At 31.7% G+C, this 13,534-nt stretch overlaps 1 protein-coding gene across 4 annotated transcripts in view; it reads right to left on the bottom strand.

The window, feature by feature from the left end:
* LOC114332096 (cyclic GMP-AMP synthase-like receptor) overlaps positions 1 to 13,534 on the bottom strand; it is a 425,443-nt gene that overhangs the window by 37,638 nt on the left and 374,271 nt on the right. For all 4 annotated transcript variants that reach the window (XM_050644066.1, XM_050644067.1, XM_050644069.1 and 1 more), the window contains 2 exons: positions 12,857 to 13,015; positions 3,636 to 3,758 (listed from right to left, as the gene is read on the bottom strand). In XM_050644066.1, coding sequence (XP_050500023.1) covers positions 3,636 to 3,758; positions 12,857 to 13,015 — 282 coding nt within the window. The remainder of the gene's footprint in view (positions 1 to 3,635; positions 3,759 to 12,856; positions 13,016 to 13,534) is intronic.

The following is a 13,534-nucleotide window of genomic DNA, read 5'->3' as shown; positions in this document are numbered from 1 at the left end:
TAATTTTCACAGGAAAATGTCACAGGAAACCCGTGGATTTTTCCATAAATTGTAAGTACCTCTTCTAACCTTCCAGTATTGCAAAGGGCAGGACTTAGAAAATCGTGGTTGAAGTTCTGTTAATATCTCCCCGTTTAAAAGGAGGATGCACGGAAAATATATGTGGAAACAAAAAATTATCAAGACAGGATAATACATCAAGGGGAAAGAAATAAGATTAAAACGAGTACAAAAAAGGAATGCTCAGAAGAAGTTGGAAAAATATTGGATATTCTGAGATAAAATTAAATTTATAAGCGACAAAAAGGAGAAAAACACAGAATTGACGATGAAGAAATAAATAAGTACAGAGGAATTGAGAGAAAAACTGTAATGAATTTATCAAAATACAAGAAAGAAAGGAGAAGCGCCTTTGCGCGAATATTATTTACTTGAGAATTGCATTGAGAATGCGATAAAAAAATGGGAACATAAAACATAGAACATAAAAAATGAGAAGAAGTAAACTGTAACAACTGTGGAGCTATAAAGGGAGCGGAATTAGTGAGAGGAAGTCCAGTTACTCATTTGTCGTAAGAGATACGAAAAAAATCAGATAAAAGTTGGGACAAGTTGATTGATTAGTAGGGTAAAGCTCAATAGCTCCGCTGTAGTAATAGATAGCAATAAAAGTTAATAACAAAAATTTTAACCACCTTTGAGCTTCACATTACAAAATTAGTTAGAATGTTAGGTGTTCGATAACACAGTGGCAGACCTAACTTATATTTTTTTAAACGGAACACCCTATATTTTATTTTATATTCGAAATCCTGTCTTCTCCATCACAAAAATATAAAGGTTTGTAATGTTATACAGGGTATTTACAAAGTTATAAACAATTTTGTATGAAAATCGTAACAAGTTCAACTCCCTGTATAAATAAAAATAAGCACAACAGCAATGGTTTATTAATGCCATATTTTTTATTTATTGTGAAAATTTTTAAGAATTATTGATATTGCTTTATATTTTCATTATATCAACTACAGGGTGAGTCAAAACGCAAGTACATTATTTTCTCAGTAGGTAATGTTAAATGGAACACCCTGTATTTTATATCATTATTGAAAAGTAACATTAACGTACTTTAATTTTTACATAACATTCCTAATGCCCAAATTTATTAGTTTTCGAGATATTTTCATTTTTCAGAGCCAATTATTTTAGGTGTTTAAATTTATCTAAATTTTAAGTAAGCCATGACTGAATTGACAATTGAAGATTACTGATTATCAATCCGGTAATCAATGTAACACTGTAGCAAATAAAGAAATAAAAATAATTTATTAGTAATACATTTTACAAACAAAAACACAACCACTACATACAACATTTTTGAAACAATTAAAAACTATCTTTTTATGTAAATGCAACAAATAAACAAAGAAAATTAGTAAAAAATTTTACAAAAAAACACACAAATACAAAATACAATATTTTGTGAAGACAATTAAACACTACTTTTGTATGTAAATGTAACAATGTAACAAATAAAGAACGAAACATAATTTATCAGTAATACATTTTGCAAAAAAAAAACATGTTTGAAAAAATTAGAAGCTACTTTTAATAAAATATTTTTAATATTTAATTACATAAGGTGTTCAAAATTATCTCCTAACACATTTATGTACGCCTAAAAACGATCATTGAATGAGCTACTTACTCTACGGAGCATTTGTAAATTAACACATCGAAATACACTTTGTATTCTATTTTTCATCTCATCCCTTGTTGTTGGAGGTATTTTATAAACTTCATTATTAACGTAACCCCAAAAAAATCAGTCCAGTTTATTAAATTCTGGTGATTTGGGTGGCCCCGCTACTGGTCCATTGAAAAATGAAAATATCTCGAAAACTAATAAATTTAGACATAGGGAATGTTATCTAAAAATTAAAGTACGGTAATGGTACTTTTCAATAGTGATATAAAATACAGAGTGTTCCATTTAAAATTACTGAGAAAATAATGTACTTGCGTTTTAACTCACCCTGTATTTGATATAAAGAAAATTAGCAATATCGACCATTCTTGAAAATTTTGACAATACGTTAAAAAATATGGCATTAATAAACCATTGTTGTTTTGCTTATTTTTATTTATACAGGGTGTTGAACTTGTTACGATTTTCATATAAAATTGGTTATAACTTTGTAAATACCCTATATAACATAACAAACCTTTATATTTTTGTGATGGAGAAGTTAACAGGATTTCGAATTTAAAATAAAATATTGGGTGTTCCATTAAAAAAAAACATAAGTTTGGTCTGCCACTGTGTTATCGAACACAGTAACATTCTAACTAATTTTGTAATGTGAAGCTCAAAGGTGGCTAAAATTTTTGTTATTAACTTTTATTGCTATCTATTACTACAGCGGAGCTATTGAGCTTTACCCTACTAATCAATCACCCTGTAGATGGAATCGTCTTCTCTTAGGGTGCCTGTCCGTTCCGAACGTTGGCGATGATTCTGGCTATGATGCTTTTGTTGGTTGTGGAATAGTTGTGTTGAGGTATTTCTATACCATGCTCTCAGGTTAACAAGCCAGGATATTTTTCTTCGCCCTGGGAACTTTTTTCTTCAATTTTACCTTGCAAAATGCATTGAAGTAGCTCGTATCTGCCTTGATTTCTCATTATATGTCGCAAGTACTTCAGCTTACGGCCCTTCACGATGTTGACCAAAGCTGCGGTTGTATTCATCCTCTGTAGCACTTCTTCATTGGTGACTTTGTCTGTCCATGGTATCTTCAGGATCCCTCTGTACAACCATAGCTCAAAAGCCTGAAGAGTTTTCGCCTTCATTATCCACGTTTCTACTCAGTATAGAAGCTTTGACTACACGTAACACTTAAACAGCCGTATTTTTGTTTCTAGGGTGAGGTCATGGCTCTTGAACACAGAGTTCATAGTCAAGAATGCACTTTTTGCCTTTCCGATGTGACATCTAATCTCTTGGGTATTATCCCACGACTCATTGATTATAGTTCCCAAGTAAGTGTATTGTAAGACACATTCAATTCTCATTTGGTTCACATACAGATAGAACCGTACTTTAAAAAATTTTCAAATATACCAGGCCCACTCATATTGACAGGGTGAAACAAACTTTTATGGAACACCCTGTATATTTTTACATTTTTGAATTCTCCTAGATGTTCTCGTTTTTTTTTTTCTAATAAAAGGTTTTGCAATATTAAGGGAATACATCAAAGCAAATCGTATAAGATTGGCAGGACATGTACTGAAAGCGAATGATGAAATACTACTAAATATAACTTTCGGGCCTTTCTGGGAAAGGTCCGATGACAGAAAGTCAGATAGTCGCCCAAGACATAGACGAAAGGATACAGTATCGAGTAGTCTACGTAAGATGGGAGTACAACAATGGGGGATTATTGCTCTTTCCTCCACAGAAAGAGTGGAGCAAAATAGTAAACGCGGCCAAAACCCACTCAAAGTTGTAGAGCCAAGAAAGACGAATGCCTAATAAAATTAAAAGTATAGGAAAACTAAATTACTACAATAATAAATAATATACATATCGTATCTTAGTGCTGAATAAAAACAAAATAGTTTTACATTACCTCCATGAATACAACACTCAGTGGCTTGCTCCAGAAATTTGGCTCACGTTCTTCGACCTCCCATAAAAATATAGTTTTTAGAAAGTAGCTTGCAATTTTGTGGTTTTTCTCATCCCTTAATTTCTAAAAAAGATTTCGTTTAAACTCAAACTTGTATTTCCCATAGTGTCTTTTAAAATCATTGTTATAATATAGTTCCTAGATTAGGGGTCGGCTGTTCGAACGCTAATCAACAATGATCGCTATCAAATATTTAATTACTGTCACCAAAACTGTCAATGTCAACTTTTATTGGGTTGCTGAAAACATAATTGATTAAAATTATGAGATTAGTTAATCAATTAACATAACAATTATTAACATAATTGATTAAGTAATTTCATATTATGTATTCAGTAACCCAAACAAAGTTGACATTGACAGTTGGTGACAGTAATTAAATGTTTGATAATGATCATTGTTGATTAGCTTTCGAACATGTTTCGAACAACCGGCCCTAAGACTGGAAGGATTTTGATACAGATCAAAAATATCGTCGGCTTACTGCCAAAACCAACTAACTCCACTTTTTAAAGTTTTGAGGAATCGACGTTTTAAACTTTAATTTGAAATGAAAAATCGTTTGAATTTAAAAATGATTTAATGACTGAAAAATATTAAAGTAAATAACATTATAAACGAAACATTTTGTTAAAAAATTATTAAAATGAAGTGAAAGTTAGAAAAAGTACAAAAAACATTTTTTTTTCGACACTTGTCGGGTTTTGGCTATACAAAGTTAGTCAACTTTTAGGTAACTTTGAACATATCTGTCCTCCATATCAGGCACTTGTTTTGGCAGAACTAGAATATTGTAAATGATAAAATACTATTTTATTTAAACGGAGATGTGCAGACAACTGCACATATCTGTTTTTGGCTCAATAAAAGTGTCATCATTGGAATTAGTTGTTTTGAGGCCCTTCTGTTTCCCACATTTAAAATCTGCTTTGAAGTGTCTGGTTTCATCAGTACATTCTTTGATAATTATTAAGTACAAAGGCGTACTTAACTCAGAATCGACAAAAAGTGGAGTTAGTTGGTTTTGGCAGTAAGCCGACGATATTTAGAATGTTTGGTTAGAATTTGCTGTCCTAACTGTCATAACATTAAAAAAAATAACAATAATTTTAAATTGGTTTCGCCAAACTCCTACGCATTTACTTTGACACGCTTAAGCCTTTATGATTAGAAACGATGATCAGAATTTTTGTTTTTGTATTCGCGAAGTTGAATACCTACCTATCGTGGATTTCAGTTGAGCTAGCTTCGAGGGGCTCTTAAGAGGCAACAGTAGCGATCAACAGGTAGCAAAAAACGCGGTCCCAGATTACGACTTGAATTTTGAATATGTTGTCGAGATATTTGGCACACATATTCGTAATGTAGTAAATAATGACGGTACAGAACCCAATTTGAGAAATATATTAGTAGGTACCTATGTGGAAATTACTCTGTAATTAAATACAATATTAAAAAACGAGCCTGTACCGCAATTAAGAGGAACAAAAAATACACTCTCTTCAAATAAACTTTTTTATCCCATGCCTAGATTTTGTGTCACTTTGGACCTAGTAAAATTTTTTATTAAATATACAAATGACTTTCTAAGAAAAAAATCAGTATATTTTACCTAATAAAGCATTTTTATCCATTACAAAAGAGTGCCATTTATTCAATCTATGGTTTTTTGCAACATTAACCAGTATTTTGCAAATAACTCAGTTTGACTTCGCTCAGACTCAGTCCGCTCTGAGCTCGTAGGTAGAGGGGATACTTAAATATTCGCGAGCGCCAATAGTGGCAAGTCAGTGAACTTTAACTGGAAATTTGACGTTCTGCATTAAGAGTTGCATATAATTTTTACCAAATGTCTCATTCAAAAGGCCGAAAGTTCCTTAGAATAAACAAAAAGTTTCTTTTGAAGGAGATATTTAAAATTCAAAATCACACTAAATTTTCTCTTTTTTTCACCCCTGTAACTGATTAAAATAAACAGAAATTTTCAGGGACTTTTGAACCTCGATAATAATGTAATCTTTCATTCTGCGTTTAAATTTTTCAAATATACCTATAAAAGAGTTGTTGCGAAATTTTACGTTTAAGCTCTTAATTAATTATTTAAGTGCAATAAATGCATAATTTAATATTTAAGAAGTATTATACTATATTTATTTAATATAATTTTTATAATTTTTATTTAGAATAATTTTTTTCTAATATTATTTGTCAACATAAACTTCAAAACGATAAACAAAATCTTAAAAATAATCATAATGAATAATAAACTCTGTACTTACTGATTGATATTAACTATCGATTATAATCCAATTACTTCTTTAAGTTGTAAATATTACACGATAAGAATTAAATAATAAGTAAGTTTGAAACAATAATTATTATTTGCTTTTCTCCTTTCCTCTTTAAATTTCCGGCCGAAACAATAAGTCATCCGCTGGATGGCGATACCGCAGCCATACCAGCGAAACTCACAGAGGATAGGCAACACTTTTCTCTTTCCAGCGAAATTTCCAACGAAAGTTGTACTAGTAATCCGCTAAGTAGGTGGCGATACCAGCGAAGCTCAGGGCGTATATACTCTGAGCTTCGCTGATGTCGCTCCTAGCGGATTACTAATGCAATTTTCACCGGTAATTTTTAAATTTATTATTTAATTGTTATCGCTTAATATTTACAACGCAAAAAATAATTAAATTGTAATCGATTTTTTAAAGATTTTGCTAATCATTTTAACGTTCTATTAATGAAATATTAATTTCTTACTTCGGATACTTTCACAATTATCGTGTAGATGGCGCTTAGATTAATTTATAATACATATTACGAAATATTGAAAAAACTTAAATTCAGTATTTAAAACGTAAGTACATACATATATTTAAGGTAAAAATATACACCACACCACAGCTTTGACCAACTAATATTATTTCCTATTAATGTTTTTAATTTCAATGTTTTAAATTAATCACTTTGACATTTATGTCAAATTTCCAGTAAAAGATTACAGACTTGTCACTACTGGCGCTCGCGAATTTTTAATTATCCCCTCTACCTACGAGCTCATAGCGTATACGGTAAATACAAAGTTTTGCATCTAGTGGACTCATTTCTAAACAGAAATCGAACATATTATAACTAATAACTAATTAGGCAACATAGAGAAATTGTCACTGTCATTTTGATAAACCTCCGTCAGATTTTCTCTTATCTGTTCTGTTATCTTTATCGATATCTGTTCAGTGCAGTATTGTATTATTTTAAGAATTCGTTATTGTTGTTTCATAGGAAAGTAGTGTTTATTTATAATTACTAATTTATTATATTTTTGTGTAATAGAACTAAGTTGTTGGCCTATTTGAAAAAATAGATTTTTGTTAATTGTGAGTTTTAGTTATATGTAGGTAAGTACATTTTACGTAAAAATATTTCGAATTCTAATGCGAGTATAAAAAAACCAATATACTTGCTTTCAATAAAATCTTCACCTATTTTGGTTTATTTTTATAAATATTTATTTACTAATAATAAAATTGTTTTCTATTACATACTTCTATTTAGCTCGCCTATAAGTATAATTGTCAAAATATTGATCTTAGATAACGTCTAAGATTATCACTGTTGTCAAATTTTGCAGACCTTACGAAAAAAGGTATGATAGGTACTATCTCCCGAAGTAATATTGATGACGCGCTACTGTATGCTCTTAAACGCTGAGCGCACATGCATTTCCACCAAGCAGGTAATATTCAGTATTTATTTGTACATGTTTTTTTACAAATTTTTTTTAGGAACAAAAGTAAACTTAGAAACATAACAGGACAAGGAGTATATATAGAGTCTGACATGACAAAAATGGAAAGAGAGATACAGGCTATAATTAGGAAAATAGCGAAGGAGGAAAAAGATAAGGGTAATACAACAAAAATAGGGTATATGAAGCTAAATATTAATGGAAAAGATATGAAATGGGATAAGGATAATGGTAAACTGACAGAGAGCACACAGAACAGCCAGAGAGGACTCCCAAAAAACTAAAAAGGAATGCAGAAACGACTACAAAAAGTATAACGACTAAAGCAACGGACAAGTACATGAGATTGGAAAATGATAATACGAAGTATAAACAAGATAACGAGGCAAAACAAAACCATAAGTCAGAAAAGCCAAGAGATCAAAAGTCTGACTACGTAGAGAATGATGGAAAAGGTAAAGAAATGGGTGAAGAAAAAAGAAGAGTGGAAAAAGGGAAAAAAGAGAAAATAAGAATGGCAACATGGAATGTACGCGGCACCTATGAGGAAGGAGCCATGAAGGAATTAGTAAAAGAAGTAGGGAGATATAAATTGGATATTGTAGCGGTACAAGAAACAAAACAATTGAGGTCAGAAATATCGGAATTAGAAAATGTGGTTTTTTTCAAAAGTGGAGGAGCAGATAGGATGTTGGGAACAGGTTTTATTATAAGAAAAGGTCTAAAAGAAAAGATTATGAGTTTTAATCCCATATCGGAGAGGATGTGTTATATACGAATAAAAGGGGAAAAAAGAAATATAAGCATTTTAAATGTACACGCCCCTACCGAAGAAAAAGATGAAGAGATAAAAGACATATATTATGAAAAAATGGAGATGGAATATGAAAAGATACCGAAACATGACGTCAAAATTATAATGGGAGATGTAAATGCAAAAGTGGGGAAAGAGGCAATCTACAGAAATACAGTAGGAAAGCATAGCAAACACGACGAGTCAAATGACAACGGACAGAGACTGATAAGTTTTGCAATGGAAAAAAATATGGTGGTAAGAAGTACACAGCTACAGCGGAAAGAGATACATAAGGGTACGTGGACATCTCCGGACGGAAAAACCGTTAACCAAATTGATCATGTAATGATAGAAAAACGACACGCGGAATTTATTACAAATGTCAGAAGTATGAGAGGAGCAGACTGCAGTTCAGACCATTTTTTAGTAAAAATTGAATGTAAAAGTAAAGTAGAAGAAAAAATAGTTGTAAAAAAGGATGCAAAAAGAACAAAATCATACGAAGTAGCTGAACTGAAAAAAGAAACAACCAGGCAAAAGTATCAAGAAGAAATAGAAAAAATGTTTTTGGAAACAAAGAATGAAGCCACAGATGTAGAAGAAAGATGGGAACAAATAAAACACATTACAAAAGAGGTAAGCAGAAAATTGATACCCAGAATTAAAAAACAGACAAGAACTAAGGAGTGGTTTGATAGGGAGTGTGCAGAGCTGTCAGAAGAGAAGAAAAAGTTAAGAATACGTATGTTGACCAACCCTAACGACAAAAACAGAGAAGAGTATAACCACGTACGAAAACAGTTAAAGAAAAGTTGCAGGAAGAAAAAGAGAGAATCCAATGAAAAAAAGTTGCAGGAGATAGAAGAAAAATTTAAAAACAATGAAATAAGATCATTTTATCAAGAGGTAAAAAAAGTAGAAGAAGGTTACCAAAGCAAAACAAGCTACATAAAGACCAGAGAAGGAGAGCTAGTAAGTGAGCCGGCAAAAGTTATGAAAGAATGGAAAATGTATTTCGAAACGTTACTAAACAGTGATGATGAAGATCAGGGAGAGGACGAAGACAGAACAGAGGGTGCAGATATAAGAATAGCCGAACCATCCAAAGACGAAGTGCAAAGAGTTGTAAGCAAATTGAAAAACAATAAAAGTCCAGGGCCAAACGAAATAAGTGCAGAAATGCTGAAAGCAGGGGGAAGAAAACTACTGGAAAAGGTGTATGAACTGATAGAACTTACATGGAAAGAAGAAAAGATGCCTGAAGAGTGGGCCAAAGCCTGGATAATCCCATTACATAAAAAAGGGGATGCAACGATGTTGCAGAATTACAGGGGTATTGCTTTGCTGGACGTGTGCTATAAGATATTTGCTAGGATTGTAAGAGAAAGATTAGAGGTATACGCAGAGAAACTAATAGGAGAATACCAAGCAGGCTTTAGAAACAATAGATCGACGACAGAGCAAATATTTAACATAAAAGAAATCCAAACAAGCTGCTACGAACATAAAATGGTTTTATATGCACTATTCATAGATTTTAAGCAGGCCTATGACAAAATTAATAGGAAAAAAATGTATGAAGCCCTACGGCAAATGGAAATACCAGAAAAGCTAATCAAGTTAATAAGAATTACCTTAAATATGACATCTAACGAAATAGTGTGGAACAGTCACAAATCGGAAGAGTTTATAGTCAAAAAAGGACTTAGACAAGGTGACCCTCTATCAACTGTGTTATTTAACCTAGTTTTGGAAACAATTGTAAGGAACAGCAGAATAGAAACACAAGAAACGATCTACCGTAACGAACATCAATGCATGGCCTACGCCGACGACCTTACACTCCTAGCAAAAAATAATACCGAATTAAAGAAAATCATGAGAAGATTAGTCAGAGAGGCAAAAAAATTCGGCCTAGAAATAAATGAAGAAAAGACGAAGTATATGGTGCTAGGCAACACAGAAAGAGAACCTGTAGATATGCTAAAGTTAACAGCGTTCGATGGAAAAGAATATAAATTTAAACGAGTAAATCACTTTACATATCTAGGTGCCATTATAGATGAAAAAGGACACGAGCAAAACGAACTAAAGCACAGGATAGCTAAAGGTAACCGAAAGGTCGGCAGTTTAAAAAAATTATTAAAGTCAAATTACGTATCAAGAAAGACGAAAATTAGAATATACCAAACTGTAATAAGAGCAACAGTCACCTACGGATGTGAAACATGGGTACTAAACAAAACAGAAGAAGAAATGATAGAGAGATGGGAACGCAAGGTACTGAGGACTATTTTCGGGGGAAAAAATACGGCAGATGGTTGGCAAAGAAGAACTAATGAAGAATTAAGGATGCTTTACAAGGAACCAACTATAACAAGATACACAAAGGCACAAAGAATCAGGTGGGCAGGTCATGTCGAGAGGATGGATAGGTCAAGAATGCCAAAGAAGATACTATTAAGAAAACCAGTTGGGACAAGGAGACGAGGTAGACCAAGAAAAAGATGGCACGAAAAGTTTCAAGAAGATATAGGATCGATGGAAATTACAGACTGGAAAGAGAAAGCGAAAAACAGGATACAGTGGAGAAACATAGTGCAGCAATTTCTACATAGTCATTAAATCAAATTATATAATAAATATAAGACATTAGTATATATTGTTATTTGTATTATGTAAAATTGTTATTGTTAAGTTGTAAAGCCCTAGGCCTCCAAGGTCTGTAGAGCATGTTAAATAAAATAAATAATTTTTTTCTAATATTATTTGTCAACATAAACTTCAAAACGATAAACAAAATCTTAAAAATAATCATAATGAATAATAAACTCTGTACTTACTGATTGATATTAACTATCGATTATAATCCAATTACTTCTTTAAGTTGTAAATATTACACGATAAGAATTAAATAATAAGTAAGTTTGAAACAATAATTATTATTTGCTTTTCTCCTTTCCTCTTTAAATTTCCGGCCGAAACAATAAGTCATCCGCTGGATGGCGATACCGCAGCCATACCAGCGAAACTCACAGAGGATAGGCAACACTTTTCTCTTTCCAGCGAAATTTCCAACGAAAGTTGTACTAGTAATCCGCTAAGTAGGTGGCGATACCAGCGAAGCTCAGGGCGTATATACTCTGAGCTTCGCTGATGTCGCTCCTAGCGGATTACTAATGCAATTTTCACCGGTAATTTTTAAATTTATTATTTAATTGTTATCGCTTAATATTTACAACGCAAAAAATAATTAAATTGTAATCGATTTTTTAAAGATTTTGCTAATCATTTTAACGTTCTATTAATGAAATATTAATTTCTTACTTCGGATACTTTCACAATTATCGTGTAGATGGCGCTTAGATTAATTTATAATACATATTACGAAATATTGAAAAAACTTAAATTCAGTATTTAAAACGTAAGTACATACATATATTTAAGGTAAAAATATACACCACACCACAGCTTTGACCAACTAATATTATTTCCTATTAATGTTTTTAATTTCAATGTTTTAAATTAATCACTTTGACATTTATGTCAAATTTCCAGTAAAAGATTACAGACTTGTCACTACTGGCGCTCGCGAATTTTTAATTATCCCCTCTACCTACGAGCTCATAGCGTATACGGTAAATACAAAGTTTTGCATCTAGTGGACTCATTTCTAAACAGAAATCGAACATATTATAACTAATAACTAATTAGGCAACATAGAGAAATTGTCACTGTCATTTTGATAAACCTCCGTCAGATTTTCTCTTATCTGTTCTGTTATCTTTATCGATATCTGTTCAGTGCAGTATTGTATTATTTTAAGAATTCGTTATTGTTGTTTCATAGGAAAGTAGTGTTTATTTATAATTACTAATTTATTATATTTTTGTGTAATAGAACTAAGTTGTTGGCCTATTTGAAAAAATAGATTTTTGTTAATTGTGAGTTTTAGTTATATGTAGGTAAGTACATTTTACGTAAAAATATTTCGAATTCTAATGCGAGTATAAAAAAACCAATATACTTGCTTTCAATAAAATCTTCACCTATTTTGGTTTATTTTTATAAATATTTATTTACTAATAATAAAATTGTTTTCTATTACATACTTCTATTTAGCTCGCCTATAAGTATAATTGTCAAAATATTGATCTTAGATAACGTCTAAGATTATCACTGTTGTCAAATTTTGCAGACCTTACGAAAAAAGGTATGATAGGTACTATCTCCCGAAGTAATATTGATGACGCGCTACTGTATGCTCTTAAACGCTGAGCGCACATGCATTTCCACCAAGCAGGTAATATTCAGTATTTATTTGTACATGTTTTTTTACAAATTTTATAAACAACATCGCGACGCCAACTTTTATTGAAACGTGAAGATTCCATGTTAATCATTTTATATTACCCAATAATTAATAATTTAAAACATGTAAAAATAAATAATGAATATTACCTACTTTATTCAAATGCATGTGAGTTCAGCGATTGACATTGTAAAGCCCCTCGAAGCTAGTTCAGCCGAAATCCACGAGAGGTCATCATTATGACTTAACATCGCGAATCCGTTCCTGTTGTTTATGAATTCAGGAATAACAAAAAACTTTACCTTCAATAATTTTATAGTGGCTTTCATTGTGTTATACTGATTTCCAGAAATAAGCTCACGTTCTTGTTCTTGAAAAGAAAGTCGCCAATATATGTTATTTGGGTTCTGTGGCCCGCACGGTTCTCCATGAGGGATTTTAGGAACCACAAGAAATCTACTCTAAAATGAAAAAGGTAAATATTAGATTCATTTCTAATTTATGTATAATGTTTATATGGGATTGGGCATGTAAATGTGACTTCTGCTGAGTAAGAAGTTAACATATTATTATATCATATAATACAAACTTGACATAGAAATGAAAGTGAAAATATAAATACAAACATATCAATCTAATAAATATGTAGATACACGCGAAAAAATACGAGGATTATCTTTATTTAGATTGCGAGAGATTCAGTTAGGTTTGGGGTTGCCTACCGCCTAGATTAATATATGATGAGTGCCGTCATCAGATGAGTACTATCCATAATAAACAACTGCTAACCACCAATAAAGTAATGATGGGTAAATAAGTGTATTCCTGCTGAACAAACTCCTTAAGACAATGGTAATGCACCCTTATTCAATATAAGGGCTAATCAGAAAAATTAAAAAGGATAGGAAACAAGTTCAATATAAGGGCTAATCAGAAAAATTTAAAAGGATAGGAAACAAATACAACATCACAACATTCTA

The sequence above is a fragment of the Diabrotica virgifera genome, chromosome 2 (assembly GCF_917563875.1).
Source record: "Diabrotica virgifera virgifera chromosome 2, PGI_DIABVI_V3a".
In the NCBI taxonomy this organism is placed as follows: Eukaryota; Metazoa; Arthropoda; class Insecta; order Coleoptera; family Chrysomelidae; genus Diabrotica; species Diabrotica virgifera.
This window is presented reverse-complemented; position numbering and strand designations above follow the sequence as displayed.